The sequence below is a fragment of the Pangasianodon hypophthalmus genome, chromosome 17 (assembly GCF_027358585.1).
Source record: "Pangasianodon hypophthalmus isolate fPanHyp1 chromosome 17, fPanHyp1.pri, whole genome shotgun sequence".
NCBI lineage: Eukaryota > Metazoa > Chordata > Actinopteri > Siluriformes > Pangasiidae > Pangasianodon > Pangasianodon hypophthalmus.
In genome coordinates, this window is record NC_069726.1 from 4,158,039 (window position 1) to 4,185,768 (window position 27,730).

Genomic DNA, 27,730 nt, shown 5'->3' on the forward strand with positions numbered 1-27,730 from the left:
AGGCTGTGTTTATGGCAAAAAAAAGAGCAAAGAATCATAACACACCCTACTGGGCCATTTTTGTTACTTGTTAATAAACAGCTTGCTTTTGTCAAATACATTACTGTGGCTTCTTCAATTCAATATATCCCAAGAATATGTAAAGTTTTTGCTATGTGGCACACAAAGGGCTTTCTGATGATTGGGAATCCTCCTGAGGGCAGGTGTATGTGTGTGCTAAACTACATATTATATGATTTCGTATTTATTACTTATTTACACTTATCATTACACTTATCATATTATGTATTTCTTCGTTGCAGGTAAATAAAAAGCACAATAAAAACTGGATGAAAGGATAGAGGTAGTGCTTCTTCGTACTCTCATTGGTTTCGGACTTTTTGGACACCCAGTATTTAAATTTAAAATAGTGCTCAACAAAAAAGCAGACAAGGACATACAGTGTTGTGTTGGTAAAAATCTATTTAGTGTTGTTCCACATTTAGTAAACAGAATGTAAATTTAAAAAATAATAAAAATTAAAAAATAAGCGTATGATGTACAACTGAGATTCAAATATTCAGGTGATTGCATGACTGGGGTGCCATTTAATTTTTAAATCCACTGATTTTCCATACATCTTATACTACACAGAGTCACGGGGAGCCTGGAGCCCATCCCAGGTGGGGGCAAAGCCCACTGCAGGGCACAATCGCACACACCCTTGCACACCCATTCACACACTACGGACAATTTGGAAATGCCGATCAGCCTACAATGCATGTGGTGGAAACTGGAATACCTAGAGAAAACCCCCAAAGCACGGAGAGAACATGCAAGTTCTGTGCACACAGGGCGGAGACGGGATTCGAACCCCCAACCCTGGAGGTGAGAGGCAACAGTGGTAACCACCAATTAATTTGTAAATCATTTAACAAAACTAAATTTAAGAAATCATGCATTTCAGAAACATGTTAACCCATTACAGGCAACAACCTCCTTTGTTTTTTTTTTTGTTTGTTTTTTTTTAAAGACAAGCGCTCTTAAGTGACCATTTTGCTCTTGAATGAGTAACAGGGTTGAGTTTTTGTGGCTAACTAGAATCCATGCTAATGGCATGAGGACATTAAGGACATTGTAAGGGCATTAATTTACTTACTTATATTTTTATTTGCTATTAATAATAATTATAATAAAGAATTAAAAATTTTAAAATATTCTTCTTCCAATGATCTTTAGGAACTTCAACAACATCTTGTTGGAATAGTCCCAATATTCCACAGGAGTGAATGTACATTTTCCTTAACATACTGCTGAAAAAAAAACAATAGAAACCATCACAGATATTCTAATAATTTCTACTACAAATACAATTACAAACCATCAGCTAACTAATAAACCCATTACTGGTCCTTACTACTGGTACTGGTATCCACTTGACATAACATGCCACCAATAGGAGAGACCCACAGGGACCATTAGAGTTTCCATTAAAACCAATACAATTCTTGTTATATCCATTAAAACTATTAAATTTTAGGAGGGTTTCTGTTTTTTTTTGTTTTTTTTTCAGCATGGAAAAATGGATGACTCAGGGAAATGAGGGCTTCAAGAATGGAATGGAGATGTCAAATGTATTCACACATTAATGCTAAACAAACAAACAAACAAACAAAAAAGTCCTATTTTTGAAGTACTTTAACAATTAGCCAATATGAAAAGGTAAAGTGTAGTCACTGTGGGCTGGGAGTGTTATGAAGGATGTGTAAAATGTCTTTTATCTTTACTTTACATTTGTATATGGAATATCAAAGGAACACAAAATGGCGCCTCAGTCGTGGCGCCTACTGTTAGCATAGTGTACTAGCTTGTCAGCTATATAGGCTAAATGTCAAATTTCAGGCTATTTATGAATTGAGTGTGAAGCCTCCCAAACAGGAAGAGACCAAAACTCATAGTGTTGTCACTTTGAATAATGAACCGGTTTTGTTTACACACACACACACACACACACACACACACACACACACACACGGAAAGAGAACCAACCTGTCCGTCAGGCCTCGGCGGGTCACGCAGAGCCGGTACAAAAGCCTCAGTGTTTCTCAAGTCACAGCACAAACTCTTTCGCCGGCAGGGAAAATCAGCGCCATCCACTTCCGCCATGTTTTCTCTGCTCATTGGCGTCGCGGTAACTGGCCTTGTGTATGTAACTTTAGTGAACACTTTGTTTAAGAAGTCGAAATGTACAGGTGCGAGAGAAATGAGCGGGAAAAGCGTCATAATCACAGGTAAGTCCTGATTTATCCAGATGCTATGCAGGCTCATGGGGCTACTTCTCATTTTAAACTGTTAGTCTAAAATACTTTCCATTCTTTCCATTCAACAGTTATCGATAATGTTAATGAAAGATTAGCATAAAGTTAGATTAAATAATAAAATGTCTTCCTACATGTTCCCAAGCTGCCATGTTCATGGCCTTACAGTAATCTCCATGAAGTCCATGATGGACTTGTCTCCTTAGAATGAATAGCCTGCTTCTGCTTTGTATAAATATGTATAATGATATATTATTCATAATAACTAGACAATCAGAATGACAGAGAGTTCATACCTTCCTCAGGTGGTAATACTGGTATTGGTAAAGCCACAGCGATGGAGCTTGCAGGTCGAGGCGCAAGAGTGATCCTGGCTTGCAGGAACCAACAGAAAGCCGAAGCTGCCATCAGTGATATTAAAAAGGTAAAGACACTACTGTTCACTTTGAATGAGCTATTTAGAAGAAGATAAAGCAACAGATGAGCCTTTTTTTTTTTTCTTCCACAAACAGGTGACCGGGAGTACTGAAGTAGTGTGCATGCAGCTCGATCTGAGCAGTCTGAAATCGGTGCGTTCTTTCGCCGAGAACTTCCTGAAGACCAAATCCAAACTGGATATACTTATTAACAATGCAGGTAAAATCCAACATACGTGTAGTTTTGCTGATGATAAATATCATAATGGTCAAAGGCAAGTGACCAGAAGGTTGTAGTTTCAAACTGCTAGACTGACACTGGGCCTTGAGCCAGGCCATGTTGCAAGAAGAGTGCAACAATTATTAAGTGAAAGGACACGATTTCTTCCCCAGGTCTTGTAGCGGACGGTCGAACTGAAGATGGTTTTGGTATCGAGTTTGGCGTCAACCATCTTGGCCACTTCCTGTTGACGTGCCTCTTGCTGGACCGGCTTAAGGAGAGCCCTGGAGCCCGGGTGATCACCCTGTCCTCGATGGCTCATCAGTGGGGCAAGATTGACTTTGATGCACTGGTCACCAACAAAGACCTGGGTAGTGGGAGATACAGCTGGCAGTTCTTTCAGGCCTACTGCAACAGCAAGCTTTGTAACGTTCTCTTCACGCACGAGCTTTCTAAGAGGCTGAAGGGCACTAATGTCACCTGCTACAGTGTTCATCCCGGTAAGTCCCTGGAAAATTCATCAATGTTTGATGACGACCTCATTGTGCTCACTATTTTTTTTTTAAACAAAAAGTTATGTTCCGTGAGATCAGAATCTCTCAGCAATTTACCAATATATTCAGCCATATGTTTTCATTATGTTAAATGAATCAGCTGCATTTTTTTTAAACTCATTTCTTTACAGTTCCAGTTCCTAACGCACCTAAGCCAGACCATCAGCATTGTACAGCCTTTTTTTTTTTTTTTTTTTTTTTTTTTTTTTTTTTATAAACCTGTCTTAGGTGTGTTTGAACTGTCACCTTGCATTTTGAACATGACAGACAAACATAAAACATCAAGGATTAACTCTCATTCAACCCTAACAGGTATTGTGAAAACCGAGCTCTCCCGTCACGTCAGTCTCTGGCAGAAGGTGTTCATTGAACCCATATCCTGGCTGCTGTTCCTGGACCCAACAGCTGGCGCCCAAACGACCCTCCACTGTGCTCTAGAGGAAGGCATCGAGCCTCTCAGCGGGCGCTACTTCTCATGCTGCGCTGTGCAGGAAGTGAGCGCCAAAGCCAGAGACAATGCCGTAGCCAAGAAGTTGTGGGACGTGAGTGAGAAATTATGTGGGCTCTCCTAAACCCTACAGAGAACTGTCAAACTTGCAGCCTATGAGACTTGAACCAATTTGCAGTCATTTAGATGTTCATGTTCTGTAAATATGAAAATTAACTTTTAAGACTGTGATTGATGTAATTGATGGTTGTATTAAATACATTCTAGAGGAGGTTGAAACGCACAATTCTTTGCATTTTGGGCACTTTTTGCTGTTTCACATTTGATTCAGCAAGGGCACTGTGTTAAGTTTTATACGTTGTGCATTTTATAAACTGTTGCTGTTCAATTATTGTAATAAAATCTGCAGTGTGGTTTAAAATCCCTTGGTGTTTCTGTAAGAATTGATGTCAAATGTTCAATGCTTGTTTGTAATGTTAAGTCAGATAAATGTCACAAATGCTAACAGTCATATCTAGTTAGTGTTCGTGCTAAAATATCAGCTATTTTAATAAGCCCCCTAAAATTAAATACATTAAATCCCCCAATACTTATGCTAATTTGATTTTCCAGATGATTGACTTAAGAACACTGTTCTCAAACACTAGCTCTTGAAATACACCTTTATGGACACTGTGACTTTTAAATTCCCATAATTGCTGTACTGTTCACACCACATCTTTTTTTTTTTTTTTTTTTAAATCCTGGCTGTGTGAACATCTGTATACTCTGTTATCTGCAATATACAACCATCAGATTTAGCTGACGGACATTTATGTAAAGTGGCAGTTTATTAGCTAGCTCCTAAATGCCATAAAATAGATTTCTCTTGTCTATTGACTTTTTTTTACGCACGATCTACAATATGTACACTGTCTATAATGACAGCATGCTTACTGGACTGGGCTGAGAACCAAAATCACAGTGTGCTTAGCTATGAAGAACAGAACAGAACACTCATTTTCAGTGATCTTTATGTAGGTTACTTCTGTTATACCCCCCTTGTTGTCTTTCAGAAATCTAGGTGTGAACTTTTTAACACCATGAACATACCCTACAGGCCTTTCCAGTTTGCATGGTTGAGGCCATTGACTTCAAGTTACTTTCTGTATGTGCAACATGTTCAAATTTATTGTTCCAGCACATTTCTCCTTTAGCTGTAAAGTGTATGGTACTATTTTGGGAAAAATGTTTGACCCACCCACCCACATAGCTTGTATGCTAGCAAACTAGCAAGTTAATGTTAACCTGGTGAAATGTGATAATTCTGAAATAAGTTAGATCTTGCTTATGCTGTTCTGTTTAATTCTGTTTGAGTGGTGTAGCTGTCTAAAATTCTTGAACAGATAGATATCAATCAAGGTGCTCATTAGAATATTAGTCCACACCCTGAGAGTAGTCAGATTGGTTTGATCACTCAAACCTTTCAGTATTTTTTTTTTTTATATAAAACTCAATTTGGTAACATACAAACATTTTAATATTTTGCATCATATTCCCTCTTACTGTTATTACACTTCACTGTGATTTGAAAATGCTTAGCTAGCAATCTAACACAGGGGCTTATTTATAGAGGTACCTGAGGAATTTAGCCGAGCTTCCTGCTGACAGACAAAACACTGCTGCCATTGCAGCCAATCATTCATTCATCCTCAGTAATCACTTTATCCTGGTCAGGGTCCTGATGGATCGGGAAAACTGGGAAGCGGGGTGGGAATACACGCTGGATGGGACGCCAGGCCATCGCAGGGGTCAGCTCACACTGTATAAGCTAAACAATAAAACACTGTAGCACCAAACATCAAAAGGAATATAGCAGAATCTTTTTGTACTGGATGTCTCCCAGATACTTGACAAACCTTGCCATGAGGGAGTCTTAGATCACTTAGGAAAGCGTCTTTTACACTTTTATTATTCATCATTTTTACATGATAAATACATACATGACTTTTCTCTTTTGATGCTGTTGTTAAGGCAACAGAGTTCGTTTTGGGTGCTTTAAGCAGCGTTGAGAAATAAACATCCACTCAAACACCTGATATTGAAAATGGGAAAAATAAACTGTAAACTCATGAAAAAAAATACATGCAACAGATCTCAAGAGACACAAAAATATAGGTTTTAATGTTGCTCTAGCTAACTACATTTCAAAACAATCATCACCTTTCTAAACCTGCAATTAATAAAACAAATGCAGAACCTCAGAACACGACTGTTATAGGTATAGTATTCCTCTATGCCTCAGGCCGTCTGTAAACTATCTGGTTTAAAGAAAATCGTGTTAGAGAATAAGAGTGTTACATATTAATAATTTCATGGAAATAAATTACATTAAACCAAAAACGGTGGAATCTAAACTATCAGGACTAGCAGCATGAACTAAATAATATATTGACAAAGCGGACTCCACAAGCAATAATACTGAAATGCTCTATAACTCTGAACACTAAAGTGCTTTTTGAGCCTTGCCAGGGAAATTCTATCTCAATAAGTCACTCTCTTGCTCTTGCTTTGAGAGCTATGAAGTCACCTTTCTAGCTCTTTTCACGAAACCTCCCACAGCCTTCGAAGTCAGCAGACAGTTCTGATATGAAACCATAAAGGACATTTCTAAAAATAAAAATACTGTTTAACCACAGAAAAAGCACGTTAGATTCAAGATGGTCGATATGTGTTAGTCGTGAACCCATACTTATTTTAAATCTGCATTCAAATAGTGTTTTACAAAGAGAGTTATTCAACAAAAAACATCCATACACACGTACATACTTACAAATTCATACTAATTTCAAATGCACTGAAATGAAATTGCCACTTTTCCCTTGAAGAAGTCTATTTTACTTCCAGTCATGTTCTCGGCTGGGAAGGCCAGCTCCTGTCACACTGGGAATCTGTTCCACAGGAAGTAAACGGAAGAGTCAAACGTCAGCTGTAAGAAATTCATCTGAAATTTGAAACTTGAAATGAAAACCACAGGGTTTTTCCACTGACTGCTGATCCACTGGTTGTCACCGATCCCCCAGCGTGCTCAGCACTCAGCTATTGACTTCAATACAGAAGACAAAACAGAGGAGGGAAGATGGAAGCGGATCACGTGAAGGGATCTCTGGCTTGGTTAAACTCAGCTGTTTGCAAAATGCATTCCAGATGCATCCGGCTTTTCCTTGCTGCTACCATTTGCATTTTGATATGTTCCAACCCCGAAGCGTTCCTCCACCCGGAGTAGGCTGAGAGTCTGCCACGGCGGTCAAGTGAAATAAGGGAGCGACCACCAGGGCGGCGTCTTTACACCAGCGTGATCTCGACTTCTTCTTTCTTCTGCACTTGACCCTGGGCCTGCTGTTTGGGAGGTGGAGGTGCAGCACGCACCTATAATGAAAAAAAAAAAAGACCATAAATATCAAGCTGTATGTATTTCTTTATAGAATTTTGAGAGTACAGACTAATTCTGTGGTGCTTACAGGCCTCAGTGTTCCTGGTTTGCTGTCTGCAGGGTACCTGGGTGGAGGTGTGGAGTTGTGGGCGTGGTCTATGTGAGACAGAATAAGCACAGTGACTGACCAGTTTGAATAGTATCTGTAAATGTTTAGACTAACCAAAAGTAGTACATTACTAAAGGGTGAAAATGGGTGTTTCACTGTTCTTCTTAGGCAGCAGGAAAAAAGAAAAAAAAACCTGAACCCCGAATGATATTTTTGTGATAAGCACACTAGTTTTTATTGGTTTATTCCAATTTATAAAAATAATATATACTAGGACTGCATCTAAAGACTGTATTTAGAATCTTAACATGTTTAAGACTTTTTATATTTAAGTAGGAATCACATGACAATTTTCAAACAATAGCTAAAGAAGTTTACAAGATAGAAATTGTTGCAGCTTGGCAACAATTGATCCAAAATGAGATTATCCACAATCATTTAAAATGTTCACACAGTGCTAATGTAGTTGTGTTTCTTACTGTTGCTGGGTGCTTTGGGGGGTGCCGGGGCTGGTCTGTGGTAGCCGTTAAGGGAGCGTGGGCTGGCGAGAGGGGAGGCTGAGGAGCTGGCTGGGCTGGAGATGGGAGAGGGCAGAGTGGGAGTGGCAAGAGGACTGGAGACAGGACTACTGCAGGACGAAGGCTGGTACTGGGTCATAGACTGGGGACGAGAAGGACGACTCTGATTACACGGAGACTCCTGGGCACACAAGATACACAGTTTGTAATTTAGTTAGTGCTATTTACATAACTGTAGAATCCATAAAACATATAGGAATGTGCTGTATAAGATTTTTAGCACTGTGTATTTATACATAAACTTGAGTATATGCGCCTGTCTGTACACACCTGTGTCTCCACGCCCGTGTGCTTGTCCTCGCCATTTGGTGCGGCCAGATCTTCCACCAGAACGGCAGGAAAGACCCCTACGCTGCCGTTAAACTCGCCCTCCCAAAAGCCGTCGTCCTCCTGGTTGTCTTTGTTCACAATGCGGATGATGGCTCCCTCGGGAAAGGAGAGCTCGTCCTCAGTCTGAGCCTCATAATCATACAATGCCTTCGCAAAGTGCACTGTGTCAAAGAGAGGGAGGAAGCACAATGATGTGGCATTCTGGCAACAACATAAGTGCATTAGGTATCATCACCGTGACTTTGCATTACCACATACAACCAGCAGAGGGATGGAATTTTGAACTGATAACATTTTTTTTGTCTGAGTGGTGCAACATGTACAGACCAATCTTTCCATCCTTTTATCTGTTTGCTTTGTGTTGGGTGTGTTCAGTGAGATCATAAAAGTTTGTGGATTCTGTGGAACATGTAATTCCTGAGTTTTTGCAGCTGTAATATCTATAACGATAATCCACTTTATTTTCACACTATCTGCAATAACAAGCTTGTTTGTAAACTCTTCACAATAACAAGCTTGTTTGTAAACTCTTTATAGGTCACCACCTGATATTAAATATGAATATGAATATAAAATTGTGTTGTGGTAGTCTCACACACTGATGAAATATTCAGTATTGATACACATGACAAGAAAGGTGTTATAATTAATATAAGTAATATTTTAGGGGGTTTTAATAATATCTAATCTGATTACATTGGATTACTTTTTTCTATAATCAAAGATTATTATCCAAGGTTATTACATGTAGAATAAACTCGAAAGATTTCTGTAAGGTTACAAAAAGATAGCAAAAGTAGGTTCTTTTATTACAGAAAGGAGTCAAGGGAAGTGCTTACTTCTTTACAAAATGCATTAATGACATGTACTAAGGAAATCTGGTTCATTAACTTACACATCACCATTCTGAGAGCTGATAAGAAACAATTTGCATTTTAGGTGCAACACAAAAGTATCTCAGTTGAAGTGATGTGCAGTTTAAAGGCAAACTCACTAAATTATGAATTAATAGATTGTGATTCATTTACGGCAAAAAATGTATCTTGATGATATACAGTGAATAAACTGTTCAGATACTGTTCAGATTCTCAATAGAAACCTCCTCTGAATACATGTCTTTGATTTGTGTAATCAGATTACATAACTCAGACTACATGTATGTTATCACTACCGATGACAGCATCCACATGGTATGCTATGTAGTGTTTACTGGCTGCTCACCGCTGTTGTCTCCGTTGGGGCTGGTCTGGGCATGCTCAGTGGCAGACTCGGGTTCTTGCTCGGTGGAGTTATTGGAGGAGTGCGAGCGTGTCTCCAGAGCTGCCAGGGACTGAAGCATGCTCAGTAGACTGTTAGAGGAGGGCAACTGCAGGTACTTCTCAGGCACATAGCCCACCTGCCCTGCTCTGTTTCTGGCCTAAAGAAAACACCAACACGGAGTCTGACATAGCTGAAGAGTTTCTTATAAACCAAGTAACAGTGTAGTGTTGATGTTAGAGGTGCACTTATGTTCAAAAATGACATATTGCACTTAAACAGTAACGCCTTGCAACACAATAAAACAAACAGGAGAACTCATGCCATGTTTTACGTTTGGTCTGCATAAATTTGACCAAAATTATGTGATTCTCTTTAAACCATGCCAATGCTGATTTATAAAAACAGAAATCTGTAATCTCTCAGGTGGTCACTAATCAATAAAACAGAGTGTTTAGTTGTATACTGCAGGCTTATGCAATGTAAGTATTCAAAGGTCACTATTTCAATAACAGTTTACAAACCATACAATCTGCAGTTAACAAATTAGTCAGTATGTCTTATGTGCACTGTACCTTAACCCAGTCTTCCATATCACCATCATCTATGACTTCCAGCACTTCCTGCTCCTCAATAGTTAGCTCATCTGGTTGTGACGCCTATTGGATGCAAAAAAAAAATAAATGTCTTTAGTGAATAATTTTTGATCAAAATGCTGACAAAAACAGGTAATCCTAGAATTGCAGATTCATGGAAACAGACCTGATACGAGTAAAGCACTTTGCAGGTCAGCGGGTAGTTTCTCAAGGTGCTAGAGGGACTGGAGCTGCTATCATCTAGAGTTTCCATGTCCTCCGTCTCCTCGTCCTCCTCTCTGTCAAAATCTGCTGTGCTCTAGAAGCAAATTTAAAAAAAAGGCTTAAACATATTAAGATTTTTATTGGACTCATTTATTGCTATTAAAGCATGACTGAAAATTTTCTGACTTACAGAAAGAGAAGCATCATGAGTTGTCATTGTGGCCCATCTTTCATTTTCTAGCTCCTCCATCACTTGGTTCATGGCGCTCTTTATCCAGGTGTCCACGGCCACACCCACGTCTCTCAGCAGGTTCAGGCGAGCCTCGGCCTTCAGCTTCACTGTCTGCAGAGAGAGGATAAAATGCTACTCCCCCCATTCCTTGCTGATTTCTCAGTTACGTATCTGTTCATCTGCAGTTTTACCGCAGTGGCAATGCCAATTATGTATTTCCCTAATATTTTCAATTGCACTACTGTACAGCTGAGAGGTTGTATTTAAATTGAAAGATGAAATTCTGGATCACTGACCAGAAGGAGGTGCCCAAGGACTAGCCATGGTGCAATTTAACTAACATGAGATTACCAGCAGGTAACAGGTGATACATTATTAATCTAAGCACACACACTCCTTACCTCTGCTTTTCGTATGCTCTCTTTCGCCTCCTCCATCTTTAGCTCTAATTCACTGGAGTTCTGCTCTTGCTGAGGCATCCCTTCACACTCTGATAGAGACTACAAACACAAAATCACACAGTCAACACTCTCCTTGACATCCTGACACCTCTTGCCTTCAGCGTATATGTCTCTTACCCGTTGACTGTGGATTATGTTCTTGTGTTCCCTGGCAACGCGGGTGGCCCACTTCCGTGCCTCTTTATTCAGACTGTGCTCCTCTGCCGTGCCGTTCTCCTTCTCTAACTGCGTTACCTATCATAGGAGAGAAATGTTACAGTCCCAAGCTCATCTCCTGTTACAAGCTGAACACTTGAACACATTGCAAAGAATACATCAAATACCAGACATGCATGTAGTTATATGCCTGTGCGAATAGAAATAATGCTCCGAGTATCACCCAGTACCACAGAAAAAGAAAGCCTTGTATGAGTACCTGTTATGGAGTACTATTTTTTATATACTATTTACTGTGGTAATACAGGGTTGAGATGTAGCCAAACTAAACTGATTGCCAGAGATTCAGACGAGGCTTAAACCCAGCCTTGTCCACCTTATCCGCAAAGGCTGCAGGAGCCATATAGTAGAGAAATCTAATAGTCATTTGAAGAACAAAAACAACTAACTAAACAAGTGGAATCACTTTGTGGATAAAATTGAAGACCCCTGTATTAAACACAAGCATACTCTTACCCAAGCATACTCTTACGTATTCTTACGCTATATGGTATGTAGTTGAGCGTGGATTAACTGAATATTCATCGTGTCATAACGACTCAAACTGTTCATTAACATTTTCCTAAAAAAGCCCAAATCACAAGTTTCTTCTGATCATTTCTGTCTGCATTGTAGGTATTTAGAAAAATTCAAACCGCAGTGCCTTCTGATTGCTCATCTTCTTCAAATGCTGAGTGCAAAATGCATTCCAGAATTAATTTTCTGATGTTTCTAAATTATCCAAATATTAAGAGTACGCCACCAAGTTTCCCGGTATAAACACTTTCACAAACAGCTCATGACATTTCAGATACAGGCTTTGTCTTTGTCCATGATAAATCTGGATAAATAAATGTACTCTTTTATAGATAATCTTCAGTAACCACTTTATTCTGGTCAGGGTCATGGTGGATCTGGAACACTAGGCACGAGGCACGAACCCTGGATGGGATGCCAAACACACACACACACACACACTCACATACTCATTCACACCTAGAGGCAATTTATCATAGCCAACTGACATATTTTCGGGAGGTGCGAGGAAACCAGAGAAACCCATTGGCACAGAGAAAACATTCAAATTATTTGATAAAAAAAATGAATTAAAACACAATGATGGTGTAAATAAGGCAGATTTCTGTTAAGGTGAGCTTCTAAGCGCAACAGTGGACCAGGACATTTTACTGCTAGATTTCAGTTTTTATCTACACATGGCAATAAAACTCTTTTTGGTCCACTATGATAACATGACACATATGCTATATAGTTTCTAGTAACGTTCCACTCGGGGGTTAAAAAAAAACATGTCAAGACCTTCAAAATGTGCTATTAAAAGTGTCACGTCTTCACAATTTATTACCCAAATATTCAATAACATAACAAATAGAAGCCTGTGACAAGTTGGACAAACACAGTTCAAAAACCCAGAGAGGAGGGGATCCATACTGGAGCATGCCTGTGGACAGACGTCTAAATATTGACCAACTAAACAGACTTTGGTGATGCAATTGGCTAAAGAATGGGACCATTGACAAGCATTCGCTTATTTTGGGTATGTGTGGCACAGAACAGACCAGCTGCTGTTGCCTCGAACCTGAATGTACCAGCTGTCTTTTTATGTTTTTCTTCTCCAGAGAATGTTTCTAGACCTGTAATCTATGTAATAGATCATATATAAATATTTTAAACATGCTTAAAACTTAGACTTAGAATAACGAGCAAAACTTTGATAAAACTAACCAAATATTCGTACAATTATTTTTTAAACTCTTGTTAACACAGCTGCCCAAGCTACGAAACAAACTTATCAAATGCTTAAACCTAGATTATGAGCTAATTACATTTTTAAAACACACAGATCTTTTTTCCAGTTTGATAATTTCTGGAATCAATGCCGTACAGTGGTGGCAGGTTTAGATTTGGGAGGAGCGTCAGGGAGCGTGGAGCCAAAGGGAAGGTGGCGTGTGGTTCCTGCTCTCAGATGTTATGTGGCGAGAGGGGCGGAGGAGCGTCGGCTAGACTACACACGCTGCGCCCAATGCACCCTCACAAAGCTCCCTTTTACAGGCCTCCCTGCGGCTCCGCTCCTCTTCACCCTGGCCACGCTTTTCTGGACTCTTCCGTCTCAGTGAGGGAAGTGCCGCGTCACTAATATTTTCACTCGGAACAGGGTGGTGCTTGTTTGATTTCGAGAGGGAAAGAAAAGGAAAACAAAACAAAAAGAGGCTTGATGCTTGAACAAATTATCCAGTGTGAGACTGTCCCGGGGCCCGAGTGGAGAACTGGGTCCAACGAAAGAGAGAGAGAGAGAGCGCTTAAAGGTGGGAGAACAGGGGAGAGAAGGCTAACTGAAAGGAGTGGCAACAGATACCAGTTTGCAGAATATTAGCAGTATGATCATTCTAAATCTGTTTTTAAAGGACTACATCAAATACACAAAGTATGTCAACTAAAAGTGACATTACATATAAGTGGCTGAAGCTAAATATTAAGCAGAGTTTACCCACAGACTTTCGAAGCTATGCTTCATGACCCACGAGCCTTGTGTAAAATGTCTCTGGAAGAGAAGAACTTACAGAATCACTGTCACAGGGTTGAAAGTTGAAGGAGGAAGCTTTCTGAAACACAGGGTTCTCTTGGATAAAGAGCTCCTGGTGAAAGTCCTGCATAACCTGCACATAAAAAAAAAAAAAAAAAATGTTATAGTTTTGAAATGTACTTATCAATGATTGGTTATATTATAACCACGCAGTAATGCAACATCTGTGGATCCTCTCTGACCACGCCAACCGGGCTCAGTGTGAAAGAGGACCTGTGTGTGTGCGTGTTTTGAAACTTAACTCTGTGTGAACACACACCACACAGACGACACACTAGACCAAGGATAAGGTCACTCTGAGACCTATGGAAACAAACTCTAAAGCTCATCATGTTACTAAGATGTATGACTGGCTCCAAATCAGAACAACTCTAATACGACTAAGTGCCTCTGTTCAACATTCTAGATAAATTACGGACCAACATTTGGGATAACAGCGAGTGAGGTTTTATCACACATCAGTGCTGGCACTTGCACGAATACATACTTTCTGCATCAGTGTAATTAATGAGACACTCTGACTTGGCGCCAGTGGACAATGATTTATTTGAGCCTTGTGCATTTTTCTGCAGATGTCGGCCACAGCTCCAATTCCAGTGTCTAACTTTTAAGGTGCATTTAAAGTGAATATTGTGCAGAGGGGTCCAATTAAGACCCAAACTGTGGTGAAACATAATGTAAAATGCTGTTTACAAATGCCGTTGTGTATGCAGTGGGATTTGATCTGGCTGCGTTTTACAGCCAGATCAAATTCCCAACAGCACCCATGAGGCCACTGCGCTGTCTGTGTATTTTTCCAAGGCACGTGTGCATGTGTGCAAGTGTGTTCCACTCACCCCACTGGACTTCTCCAGCAGGAAGTTGAAGGTGTCCTGAACGACGTGGGATGCCTCCAGCTCGGTCTGACACAGTGAAATCAGATAGCCTTTCATGTGTTCATACACGCTGCCATCCAAGATCTGGGGTTAAACAAAACAACAAAGCTGTACCACTGAACTAAAAATTGAATTTGGCTGTACTGGTGGAATATTCATTTAGGGTTGTTCGCACACTTGCTTGGTTGTCAAAACCTTGTAAATATGTGTTATGCATTACGTATCTTGCTGTTCTGACACATTAGGGTGCTGTAAATTAAATGATAAGGGAAAGATGCTCTCTGTGGATCTCATACACATGGGCTTTCATGAGACATTGTGAATATTTCTCAGCTGAAGTCAAATTTCCTAAATCCCAATTTAGTAGTTATCTAAGTAAAAAATAAATAATAAAGTTATCTTCAAGTGGTTTGTGGGTGTGTCTGAGTGCATTCTCTTAGAAATGATTCCTGCTTAGAAAAACCTTATTAGACTTTCAGACAAAATAGTGAAGTTTGTGCACTTGGATTGGAACCGAGCTGGAAAACGATAGCGTTTATTTGTTGGGAAGCTGTGACTACCCTGCTGAAAACAGTTTACACCAGCGTGAATTCCATGATGGTCCTACCTGGCTCATGCTGGTTGACTAGCCAAAAAATTTCTTGACTTGTGAGAAATTTCTGCAGAAAAAAGTAGATCATTGCTATTTTGCAATGCTATTTTGCTGACTAGATATTTAGCTAGCTAGTTAGGAGGACAGTTAGATAGCTAATGTTAAGTTAATCTGATTTTTCAGTGAAGTGAGAAAAAAAAAAAAAAAAAAAACCCTCACTTTTTTTTTTTTTTTAACTTGTTTAAAAATATGTTCCAGTGCTTTCTTTCTACGAGTGTCTTATTTCTACTGGCATCTTATTTCTACTGGTATGCCACCCACCATTATTCACATGTTGGCCAACTGCTCTGTTTGTTGTGACTCAACTTCCTGAACTGACCTGAGGTTAAAAACAGGGTGAGAAATGGAGAGTCACCTTAATGCAGCTGATCAGATCTGTCTCATAGTAACGGCCCTGGTGGGCGTTGGCTGCGGCCAGAGTAAGCAGATATTCGTTCCTGGCATGGGTGGCTTTGGAGTTACACTCATTTCTCTTGGCTTTCAACTGGAAAAAGAACAAAATGTGTATGTTCTTGAACATTTATTCAAATGAATAAAAGGAAGCCAACTTGGGCATCAGTTCAAGCATTAAACTAACACAGATTGGAAGTATTAATGCATAAACTGGCAGTTTATTGTAACTGCTCCACTCACCTTCACGCTTGCTCTTTTTAAGCTGGATCTGGACTGAAACAGACTGAGTTTGGACCTTGGGACACGTAAAGATAGAGAGAACAGAAAAGGTATATTTAGAGCGGAAAAATGGGCAACACAATGGCTGTGTAAACAATGGCAAATCTGTCTTTCATCATGACTCCAGAATGCACCGCTTCCTCCTCAGGTGTGACTTCCTCTGTTGTTTTTTCACAGAACAAGGAAAGGCCACTGTCGACCTCTCTCTTTCTCTCTCTGGCCTGTGTGGAAATGTGTGTGTGTGTGTGTGTGTGTTGGGGAAGGTGACACTTGTTTAACAAATTCTGCACTCATGCTATAAATCCTATAACTGCAGACAGACTGCAATATTATTCGTGCCAATGCCAAAAGGAAATCTCCTCAGATGGCACTGTCTTACTAACATACAAGTGCAAGGTGAAATCATATATATACCCAAACATGATAGGACACATTATAAGGGAACTTCTAATGGAAATAGTCAGCAGCTATTTCATTTAACACATCAGTCTATGTTACTCTTTAATCATCAGTATTACTATAATCCAGGAGATTGTCCTGTCTGGTTCATAGCCAAGCTCAAACATTGGCACTATACCCTGTTGTAGTCATTACTGACTGAAGATTAAACCTATTCATATTTGTAATTAGAAATCTGGCAAATGAAATAAACAAATATCACCATGTTTTAGAAAACTGCTTGACACAATACACAGTTTTATCCATATAATCACACAAAATCCTTGTGAATTGTAGAATGTAAAATGAAATGCATAGACTTTTATCTGAGCCACAATTCACAGGCTTTTATGGCCAGCCTTGCCTTTCACAAACTTATGATTTCCTGACATAACAAGAAGCATGATAACCTTTGTTTGGTATATGGCAGTATTCCTAGTCATGGACACTATAATACATTATTAAACTTCACCAACTGGTTAGAAGGCAGACTGGGGTCAGAGATCATTCATCTGCCCTTAGAGGACAAACATGACGTGTGAGCTAATATCACAGAGATGATCAGCAGTGCTCAGCAAACATACTTTGCCTCCATATCTGCTTTCTCCCTCACGGCCTGGGCCATCTGCTCCGTCTCCTGGTACTTCTTTCTGGACTTGGTCAGGTCCTTCACCGTATCCTGCAGCTCGGCCTGAACCCGCGTGAGCTGCTCGATAGACTAAGGCACAAAAATGTAGATTAAATGAGAGTAAAATGTAGATTCAAACGAGACGTGGCATGTTATACTGCGTAAGGTTTTACATTTCTTTCCAGGATATCCCGAATGATGACAGCAAGCAACTTTATAACAATAGCTTTCATCTCCCTGAGTAGCTTCACAAGCTGCGTACCTTTTTTAGCTGCTGCTCTTTGTGCACTCGGAAAGTCTTGATAGGCTCCGAAATCTGGCTCCTGTAGCTGTCACAGCCACTGATCCGAGACTGGGTCACTTTCACTACACCCTCTAGATACGCCCTCCATACTATGCAAACGTTCCTGCAAACAACCATACACAAAACCTTTACTTGTTCAGAAGTGGTGTTTCAAATAAAACATTACACCAATAAAATTCATCCTAAACAGGAACAGAAAACCACAAACTGTCTATCATTTGATTTGAGTATATTGTACGAACAAAGCCATGTATTCTGAATGTTGACTATGTTGAACGCATTTGCAGCCACACATTAACACACGTTAATTTACCTGTAGTCTTTTTGCTCTTCTGACTGGACCCCGGGCCATTCCCTCTTCAGATACTGAGAAGCCAACTTCTGCAGTGCCTGTGAGGGACGGGAAATACTTTTAAGCAATGAAATGAAATTCATAGTGAGTGTGGTTACACTGTAATTCAACTGCAAATATAATTTGTAGTGGAAAAAAATAGTGCATCATTCATTATACCAGCTATGGAACTGAAAAATAAAATTTATTTCAGTAATCATTAAATAAAAAGACGTTTGATGTAAATGCAAAAAGTGGACATGGCATATAAGTAGATTTTTCTAAATGGCAACTATTTTGACCACCTCCCAACCCCCAGACTCCATTAAAAGCCCTGGCACGGAAACTCAAAGAGCACAGCAGGGCAAATGGCTAAATAGTAAAAATAACATTTGGCGGTGATGTGAAAGCAATAATATTTTAGATTTATTCTCTGTGGTCGGTGAACCGTGTCGAGGTTCAGCAAAGGCAGAAGTCACTGAGGACATTCAGTATGTGCATATAGAAACGTGGTGCACATGAGACTCCAAGACTAAAAAAACAAGCAAGAGCTGTGGTTTTGGTTTGCTGAAGAACTTACAATTGTTCTGGCAATGCAAACGTTTATATACATTGGGTATTTAAAACATCGTATATGAAATTAAGTTACTGGGGAAACGTAATTTATCTAAATAACTCTTTTGGAGAAGTGGAAACCCAAATAACACACTCGGAACACCACAGCTGGAATTTTGGCCTTGCAACTAATCACAAAAGTCTGTTTCAAAATGTCAGCAGAGTGTCACATTGGAATGGAATCTATGTATTATATAGCTTAGAATTATGATTGCTTAGTATTTACAATTTCAACCAAACATAACTGCGATCTAACATAAACCTTTGCAGGAACAATGGCTTCCTTCTATAAAAAAAAAAACTGTGTTTTGTGTAGACTAATTTTGAATGCAATAGACAGTAACACATTTACATATGCAGTAAGTCTGTTTGACTCGAACCCTCACCCCATGGTGTGGTTCATTTAGGCAGGTGTGAACATAGCTACTACACACAACCAATCACCTGGAAGAGAGAAGCCATCTTGATCCACTTCTAAGCACCGAGAAACTGATTCAATCCTGGTTTTACCCTACAGTCTGTTTATTCTGAATTGTGGCCGATGTATTTTGGAAGCAGGCTTCAAAAACAAGTGTCAGAGAACAGACCTAGATAAATTTTGGATATCTGATCTGAGGTCTTTAAATCTGCCACTTATTTTGTTATTTAGTTCTCTGCACCAGCTTTGTGTTTTCCTGCTTCATTTCTATGCACCCTTGCAACATATTTGTTTACATTTTTCATAGGTATATGCCTAGTTGATAAATGAAAGGGCACCATAAGTACAAATTATACTCGGATTCAGACCAGGCAAACAGACCACTAGGTAAAAAAACAGCCCAGGTTTCCTTTGTGCACTAGGTGACTGTCACGGTTCTGCCTGACCGTTACACTGGTACCTGAACTCTTACAGAGAGCTGAGGTGCTGCTCTAGCACCAAATCAACCTAGTGAAGAAGCGTTGTGCTTCCACCACGCTTCACAAGAGAGGAGACACATTCCTTTCCTGAATACCGTAGAATAAAGAGAATGGCGTGCCCTGATCAGCTTCCAGGCCCTGATTGAGCTCCTGAGTGCTTGCCAGACCCGGACACCACAATCTGGCTTTGTGAGAGCGTGCCAGCCCACCGGCCTCATCTCAATAGGCTTTAGCAGGAGAGAGGATGAGGATGAGAGAGGCTCCTCTACTCACGAGCCATTCAGGACATCCAGGTGGTGCATCTGGAGGAGCCTCATTCAAACACACAGACACTGGAGTCTCTTGTGTGCTTCAGAGTTAGCAGCACACCACACCTGGATGCTGAATCACAAAATTCAGGATGGGACACGTGCTACACATTAATCATCCGAGACTTTTATTAGGTACGTTTACAATGGCTAGACCCAATATCCAATAAAAACTATTAGGCTGATATCAGCAGAAAATGCTTGATTAGATATCGGGGGGAGAAAAGCAATCTGATATGATTCTGTAACAAATCTAGCTTGAAATCGTAGTGTGTGATATGACCGTAATGTGTGACATGACTGTTGACTCTGTGTATCAGTTGAAATCCCTCTTCAGGTATCATTTCTAGTTTTACATAATACATCTAGGCTGTTATTACCATTTACACAAAGCATGTTACTATATTAAGAATGTTTGATTTTCTTATACATAAATATGTTCATAAATATGCCAGAAAGAAATTATAATAATCTCCAGCAGTATTGGGAACAGTATTCCAGAGTACAACTACACTGTGCTCCATGTCTTATCTGCGTGTTGCTGCAAGGACAGACACAGACAATAAAACAATTCACTGCTTGTCATGGTTCAAAGAGCAGGGAGAAACAAATGAACCTGGAACAGGAAATGTGCTCAGTGCACGCATATATACGTAAGCGTAATTTCACTTAACCAGAAAATAGACTAGCCTCATTCCTTGAAATGCAAAATAAGTTTAATTTGTTTGTCATATTTTTAACTTTATTTTAATTTGAATAAAAGCAACTGTGTGTTTGTGTGTGTGTGTGTGGATCTTGCTTTAACAATTTAATGAATGACAATGAAAGCAAAAACAAGAAATTCTTCCAACTTTGAAACAGTGCCGTAATGATGACGATGTCACATGTACTGCCTCTCAAGTTGGCGGACAGCAAACACGTACCTCGTGTTCTTTTGGCTCCTGTCTGGGCTGGTTCTTGTTTTTGAGTAGGCAGTGGAAAAACACCACCAGTTTGTAGTAACAAAGTGATAAAAAGGCCTTTGGGTGCTTCATCATTCAGTGTCACTACATCAGATCCTCATTAGGTCTACTGTAGGCACATCCTGAACACCTACTCACACTAATAAAGTTTCTACAATGAAGTAAAAGAACAGTGAATAATTACACATGTGCTTGAATACACTAAAACAATCAATCAGCAAGCATGAAAGACGAATCTGTCAAACAAACTGAGCTCAATAACCAAATGAATGCCAATGTTAAAAGTAAATTAGGTAAGATTAGGTTTAGATTAGATTAGATTAGGCTTCTTTTTTTAATATTAGATCTCTAACGGTTAAGTGGGTTTGAAATTTCAATTTTTTTTTTTACTCCTTGAGCCCATGCCCCCATTCTTGCCCATGTTCACAAAGCTCCGCCCCCTGGATCTATGGTGGCCCATAGAGAGTCTATAAAATGACTGACAGAAGGCCCATCAAAACACAAACAAGCCCACCCAACCAGAGGTCAGTTTTCCACACAGGTTTTCTCTCCGACTTAATACACATTTGCTGTGTTCTACATATTCTACAAGTTATGTGTACAAGTGAAGAATAAAAAATGGCACTCTTAATGGAGAAATGCAATGTCCACTGACACTTAATGCCAAAATGAGTAGATATAGCGTATCTTATAACCCTGATATCACAATACACTTTTCTTGTTATAATATTTTAATAACAATTACAAACTCTACCTGTAAGAAGCTGATTGTGTTTAAATTTTATACTGAATATTTAAAATTGGAAAATGTTAACATTTTGCTTGATTTTTAAATATATTTTCCTCCATGTCAGTGTGAAATAACAATTTAAAAAGTTTTCTTTTTTTTTTTTTTAGGTTTTTTCAGTTTGTTAATAATATACTCACAGCTATTCATGTATCACAGAAAGTATGATGATAAGATATTTTTGCCATATGGCCCACCCATACTACTGTTATAAAAAATATCTGACATTAGCCATTCCTGAAACTCTAACTCTGGTTATTAAACTAGTATGTTTAAATGTATATGTCAGTTCTAACTAAAACACATGTCTTTAACACGTTCATACAGTGCATGTTTGCTACACAAATTCCAACAAAAGACTTTCTAACCAAGGTCTGCTTTTCCTTCCTTTTCACACTTTCAATCTAACACCCTCATTCCAGTAATGCCACGTAACGCACATTCAGCGTTTTGGACAGGATGAAATGGTCCGACCGTCACAGCACTGTGTCCCACGAGCTTAAAACAACAGGATTCCAAGCTTTCCCATGACCAAGCTTTTTTATCCGGATGTTCTTTAGATGTGTTAGTGAGTCACAAATACGTATGCAGCAATATTACATTTATTTAACAGTAGCTAACATTTAATCAAGATTTAAGATACTGTAGTAATGTTCTTTCAAATAAGTACTTCGCTGAACAGATGAAACAGAACCTCGTGTTAGCATTTTAAAAAGGTTTTTTTTTTTAACGCACGAGTTCCTGTACTGAATTCAGTTATGCCAGCTGGATAAATGCAGCTGTGGAAATGGCGAATAAGATAGGCATGACTATTAATCGTGAACAGTGAAAAAGACTGCGCATGCGTAGCTGACGAGATGAGTAAGTAGGAATACGTGCTTTTCTTTGGTAATGCAACTAGTTTATGATCTCGAGGCACTGCACAAATGCCTATCTATGCTGTGTTGCATTATTAGGCTTGACAGCTAACACTCATTTTTTCTACCTCACTGCATGGATTTCTGTTCTGGTAAGCAGAATTATGTTGTTGCCCTTTCTGGGAAATATTTAGATTTAGCCAACATGGTCCTCCAGCTGTTTTCTGCTCTTTATCTCAGCAGTGTGCCAGAAAGGAGCGCCACATGACTGTAGCGACTGTATTTCGATAACAATACTACACAGTTTAAATATCACAGTGTATCATATTACCAATTATTGTCGGATACATCGACGTAAAAGTGAGTAAAAGTGAGCATTCGTTTGTTTTTAGCGTATTGATAAACGACTCTAATAAACAGAGAAGCAGGGACTCCAGTCACGCTATGGACGACAGAGCATCAGGTTCAGAAATCGAGTCTGGCCTCCGCAGCAGAACCCTGCACTGTTCAGTCACAGATGTACATTCCTCTGAGATAACAAACCGGGACAAAGCCATTGCCAAAAAGACGAGGGGGTGGGGGGCGGATGGTAAGACAATCCAACTTCAAACCCTAAACTTCTCAATGGTAACCATTCACAGCTGACCGCAGTCACTAAACCCAACATGAAGCAGTAACATTACCAAAAGTAAAACATTTTGCATTCCATACCATTAGGTAAAATATGCAACATGTACAATAATGAGCTGTAACATGAGGTGAACACACACATACATACACACACACACACGGGCTGAAACAGTGGCTTCTGAACGACTCCTGTGACCTCTACACACCCCGCTCTGAACCCGATACCCTTACAGCATGACACTGAATTACTCCTCTTCAGAAAACAGAAAGCTATCCAGCGCGTGAGTACATGTGGTAGCCAGATCGGTCCAAGAATGAATGAAAACGAAAACATTTGGCTTGTATCAGAGTTATACCGAAGATATAACACACACCATTCTGGTATTCAGAGACAAAAACACGCATGAATGCACCAACTGACCCTTTGAAAAGATCAACAAAGTGTTCTGCTCTGGAGTAAATGTTTCTTTATGGCTAATAAACTGCAATCATGCTGTATATGCAGAATTTCCAGAATAAAAAGGAAACGAACCTTGATGATTTTATAGATTTGTTACAAATTCTTTTTCTGAAAATAATCATATATGCATACACAAATTACTCAGAGATTATTAAATTATAAAGAGTGCAAACAGACTTACCTGTGCATAGTCTTTCTCTATAACTGCTTTCTTCTGGCTGTACGTCCTGCACACACACACACACACACACACAATATTAGAGTTAAATCTGCACACACTTTCAGCACTACTAGCCTGCCTTAACTTTGTTCATGACACAGTGTAATGTTATGTCACAGACCTCCATGCTAAAGTCTATTATTATTCTGCTGATCTGAGTATACAGTTATGAATGTGGCATTACATCACACACGATAGTACTTTGTGTGCTTTCTGTGTGTTTGCCTTACTGACAGTGATAGTGATAGTGATAGTGTCAAAGCTAACCTTCTTCCTGAAAAATTTTGCAGTAGAGGTGTTGCAAACACGCAAACACACACACACACACAAACACAGTCTGTGCATGGTGCTCCCAAAAGAGCCCAAGGTGTTTTTCAAACTGCAGAGCACTGACTGGGCTTGTCTGAGTCCGCTACACTGCACACTACTGTTTCTCGTCTGTAATAAATGTACAGCACAAAAGGTGTAATATCACACTGCGCAACACATATTTTTAAAGATCCCGACTGTGTATAGTTACAGGTCTCTGGAACAAATAAAGATGTGGGGGAAAAGGGAAGGGCGCACATAATTATTAGCCTTTCATACAAATATATTGTATTTAGTACTTTCTTTTAAATAGCAACAAGTGTCACAAATAGAAGAAAAGGCTGTTCTTTACACTGCGATACTGTAACAATCGATATGGTAATAAATCTTTACATAGTAAATATTTACATGTTTACTTGAAATCATTATTTATGACAAAATTTAGAATTAAAAATCTATTCTTCTATATCAAGAATCGCCAAAAGTTGTTGACAAACAGCAGGTTACTACTTTACCTGAATAAAATCTGGGCTAAATTCTATAACAGACTAATGACGTGTTATCTGACTGTTCTAGCATAACGTGATAAAGTGTGTCCTTCATGTCAGATTATACGATACGATGACGATCCTCTAACAATAGACCTGCAATTAAAGACAATGACCACGTTCTGTTTACGTCATCAATCAGCAGAAAAAAGAGGTCACATAAACAGAACACTTCTTTAAACTGAGTTTAAGGCAAATGTCCTTTCACATGTTTCATTTACGGTACGCCACAGCCGGGGTTTGTATCTGTCCTGTGAGTTTTAGATGAGCATCAGGGCTCGCTGTGATTTTAATACAAAATTCTGGCACTGACCAACCTTTTTATCGTCGACTGTCTTTTGATTGCGAAGGCACTAAATCGACTGCACGTCACGTCATCACGACATTATCACATTTTACACTATTTATAAAGAATTTGCTGTTGTATGAATGCTCCTGTTTAGAATTGTTTCAGTGCTGTTATAAGTGTTATTTGTTATATCCCATGTCTTGGCCAAGGCTCACTTGTAGAAAAAGATTTTGTTGTAAAGAGGTGTGACTACTCTGCTTAAATAAAATAAATAAAATAAGAGTCACAACAAAAGAATTCTTTACAGTCATACAGTGTGAAGTCGGCTCTACACATTGTCAGAACTACAAGAAGAAGAGGCTTGTGTTCATCCAGGGAAACCTTTTATCCCAAGCAACAAAACGCCAGCACAGAGCAGTTTAGGGTTAAGCGTCTTGCTCCAAGGCCCAGCTGTGACCAGCTCTCTGGTCCACCCTGGGAATTTAACCTCGCAGAATCCTACCCACTAAGGCAAGCACTGCCCTATGCAGCCTTTTTTAATCGTACATCATGTGCACACCAGAAATCCTCGATGACAGTGCTGTTCGCAGAGGCCTCACCTCAGGTCTTCCAGAAGGTCACAGTCAGTCTGATGTTTCACGTTAAGTTTGCTCAGCTGCTCTGCGTGAGCGTGCTTCAGCTCCTGACTCACTTTCACCTGCGGGACACAGCGGATATGGATTATATACTGAATTACTCCAGTGGTTACAGCTCAGATTTATTACACATGCTCCAGTATTAAGTGTAAAAAAACATCCTTTCAGTTCCACTTACTAGTACAACGACACATTTTATTTATTTTTTTATTTAATTGGCCTAAATGTTAAACAACATATGTAATGGACTGTACACTGCGGTCAGTTATCAATGGCAGGAACATCAATGTAAAATGCATTTAAAAGATTAATGCTAATAATACTACTATTCTGATGCTGTAAGTACAGCTTTAAATAATGACATAAGCAGAACACATGCTGAGAAAGTGTAACTTCTACCACTAGAAGATTTTGTAGTAGCGTTTGTGGTGTAAAACTTTCCTGCTGTACTGGAAAACACACTGAGTGAAAATCGTATCATGTTGTAGATCGTATCATATCGCTTTCATTGTAACAGGAGGATCACGGTGAACGGTCTACTTTTCACATCTCTGCTCTGAATATTTCAGAAAATTGCTTTTTTTTCACTTTATTACTTTGTTTTTTGCACTGAACACCACCTTGAGTCTATCTGACCTTGACAGTTACCGTGTACTGCTGTGACCACGGATCTGTCAATTACATTTTGTAGTTCCTTTTTTAAAATTTACTTCTAGGCACATATGCAGTCGCAATACAGATTGTCAGATAATAATAACAATAATAATCAGATAATCATCATGCAAAGTGTAGATTTCTTTGCAAGCAGGGTTTAAAACTAATACGCAGCGAATGTCAGTTTTGTTCTCAGCACTTTCTCGTCTAATACATGACACTTTACAACAGAAATTCACATCAAGTTTGTGCAAATTCTGTTGTTTTATGTTGTGATAAGAATCCTGGTGAATCAAAAACCAGAATTGTGACTGTATTGTGTATACACTTATATACTGTGTATAATTATTAAAGCGTTTTTATTTTTCCTATGACTATTTCATCCTGTTTTTTTTGCTTGGATTCATCTGAATTTCTTTCTACCCTCGGGACAAAATTATAACATAAAAAAATTTATAGCAAAAATATATTAAGTGTGATAGGTTTTATAACAGCTAAAAATAATCCTTAATGATCAGTAGTAATAAAGTGGTCATGTAGTGTATGTACCTGTCAAAATATTAATAGTGGGATTTAAAAAAAAAAAACAAAAAAAAAAACACTAATGACAGCTTAAAGGTATTCTCTAATAACTCAAATTCTCATCTTTGCTCTTATAATTACCAACCTGTTAAGATAAAAGAAATAAATACAGATTATATTATGCATGTCAATGTGTTTCTATATGTAAAGAAAACAAAGATTTTTATGTTATACTGGTCTATAGGAACTTTATATAATAATAACTTATAAGATTTTTTACAGATGAAAGTGCTGAATGTCAGGCATTCCACTGTAAGATGAAATCTTTATTGAGAAGCAGAGTTTAAAATAGTGAATAAAGCAGAAATGTGGGTTTAGGCTGAGCTGGTTTACTGAGCTGGGTTCAGACTGACTTCATGGCTGTGTGTGGAAATGTAGCACCATGTAACATTAGCTCCTCTGAAAACTTGTTCAGCTGCACACAACGGTCAGCTCTGCGGCTTTTAAAAACACACTTACACCAAAACAGCTGGGAAAATACAGAAATAAAACTTTCCCTTTTTTAAAATAAGAAAAAAAACCATCTATATGAAAGAAAAACCTACCTTTCTTGGCGGGGGCTGCATGTTTACAAGAGTCCCGAGAAAAGTGAGAGAAGAAAATTCAGCCGCCAAGCCGCATACATCTGCACCACAGAGAGGAAAAACTCTGTCTTTACTGAAATAACGGGACAAACGAAGCTGGAGAACTGAACCCGAATACCTAGAGGAGGTTAAGCGGCCATAACATGCTCCCAAACCTTTCCTTGTGCTGCACACTGCTGAGAAAAACCCCGCACTCCGAGGGCCGAGTTTGTAATGGAAATGGAGCGGAGTTTCCGGCCGAGCTTGGAGGAGGGAAAGGTGGGGAGGAGGTGGGGGAAAAGGGGGGGGATTTGGGTTGTTAAAACTCCATGGCGACACGTCGGAGGGCTCGCGCGAGACACTTTTCTACAGGATACATCCCAAACAACGACTCCGTATTGGACACTAGTTCACTACGTAAGGCGCTGATTCCGTTACCACTCACCCTACTTAGTGCACTCGCGTAGCCAATAAGGACGCTATTTGGAATTCAGCCTTTGTTGAAGAACGCTGTGAAATGTCGCCCTCCAGTGGTGGTTAAACCAGGCCAAGGAATAGCTAATTAACTACATACGTATTGCACATTATTACAGTGATAGACGT

The 27,730-nt window shown here is 39.3% G+C and overlaps 2 protein-coding genes across 4 annotated transcripts; one reads left to right on the forward strand and one right to left on the reverse strand.

Moving 5' to 3' along the window:
* The first annotated feature begins 1,987 nt into the window (after window positions 1-1,987).
* On the forward strand, window positions 1,988-4,359 carry LOC113544790 (dehydrogenase/reductase SDR family member 13). Its single transcript, XM_026943743.3, has 5 exons — window positions 1,988-2,270; window positions 2,603-2,721; window positions 2,810-2,933; window positions 3,107-3,433; window positions 3,800-4,359. Exons 1-5 carry the CDS (start codon window positions 2,144-2,146, stop codon window positions 4,057-4,059), a joined length of 957 nt encoding a protein of 318 aa, XP_026799544.2. The 5' UTR covers window positions 1,988-2,143; the 3' UTR covers window positions 4,060-4,359.
* A 1,509-nt stretch (window positions 4,360-5,868) lies between these two features.
* si:ch211-176g13.8 (F-BAR and double SH3 domains protein 2) lies at window positions 5,869-27,405 on the reverse strand. 3 transcript variants are annotated; one of them, XM_026943782.3, is made up of 21 exons: window positions 27,267-27,405; window positions 27,110-27,189; window positions 25,293-25,390; window positions 23,509-23,554; window positions 17,794-17,870; window positions 17,439-17,583; window positions 17,133-17,266; window positions 16,072-16,126; window positions 15,794-15,922; window positions 14,748-14,870; window positions 13,889-13,984; window positions 11,232-11,348; window positions 11,055-11,153; window positions 10,612-10,764; window positions 10,384-10,515; window positions 10,197-10,280; window positions 9,586-9,781; window positions 8,305-8,525; window positions 7,936-8,155; window positions 7,436-7,503; window positions 5,869-7,343 (listed from the first exon to the last, which is right to left on the reverse strand). In XM_026943782.3, the coding sequence occupies exons 2-21, from the start codon at window positions 27,128-27,130 to the stop codon at window positions 7,260-7,262; spliced, it is 2,298 nt and encodes a 765-aa protein (XP_026799583.1). In that variant the 5' UTR covers window positions 27,131-27,189; window positions 27,267-27,405; the 3' UTR covers window positions 5,869-7,259. The 3 variants fall into 3 exon arrangements, with proteins under 3 accessions (XP_026799583.1, XP_026799584.1, XP_026799585.1); XM_026943783.3 differs by having other exon boundaries at window positions 27,304-27,361; XM_026943784.3 differs by having other exon boundaries at window positions 7,936-8,116; window positions 27,110-27,394.
* Window positions 27,406-27,730: the final 325 nt, after the last annotated feature.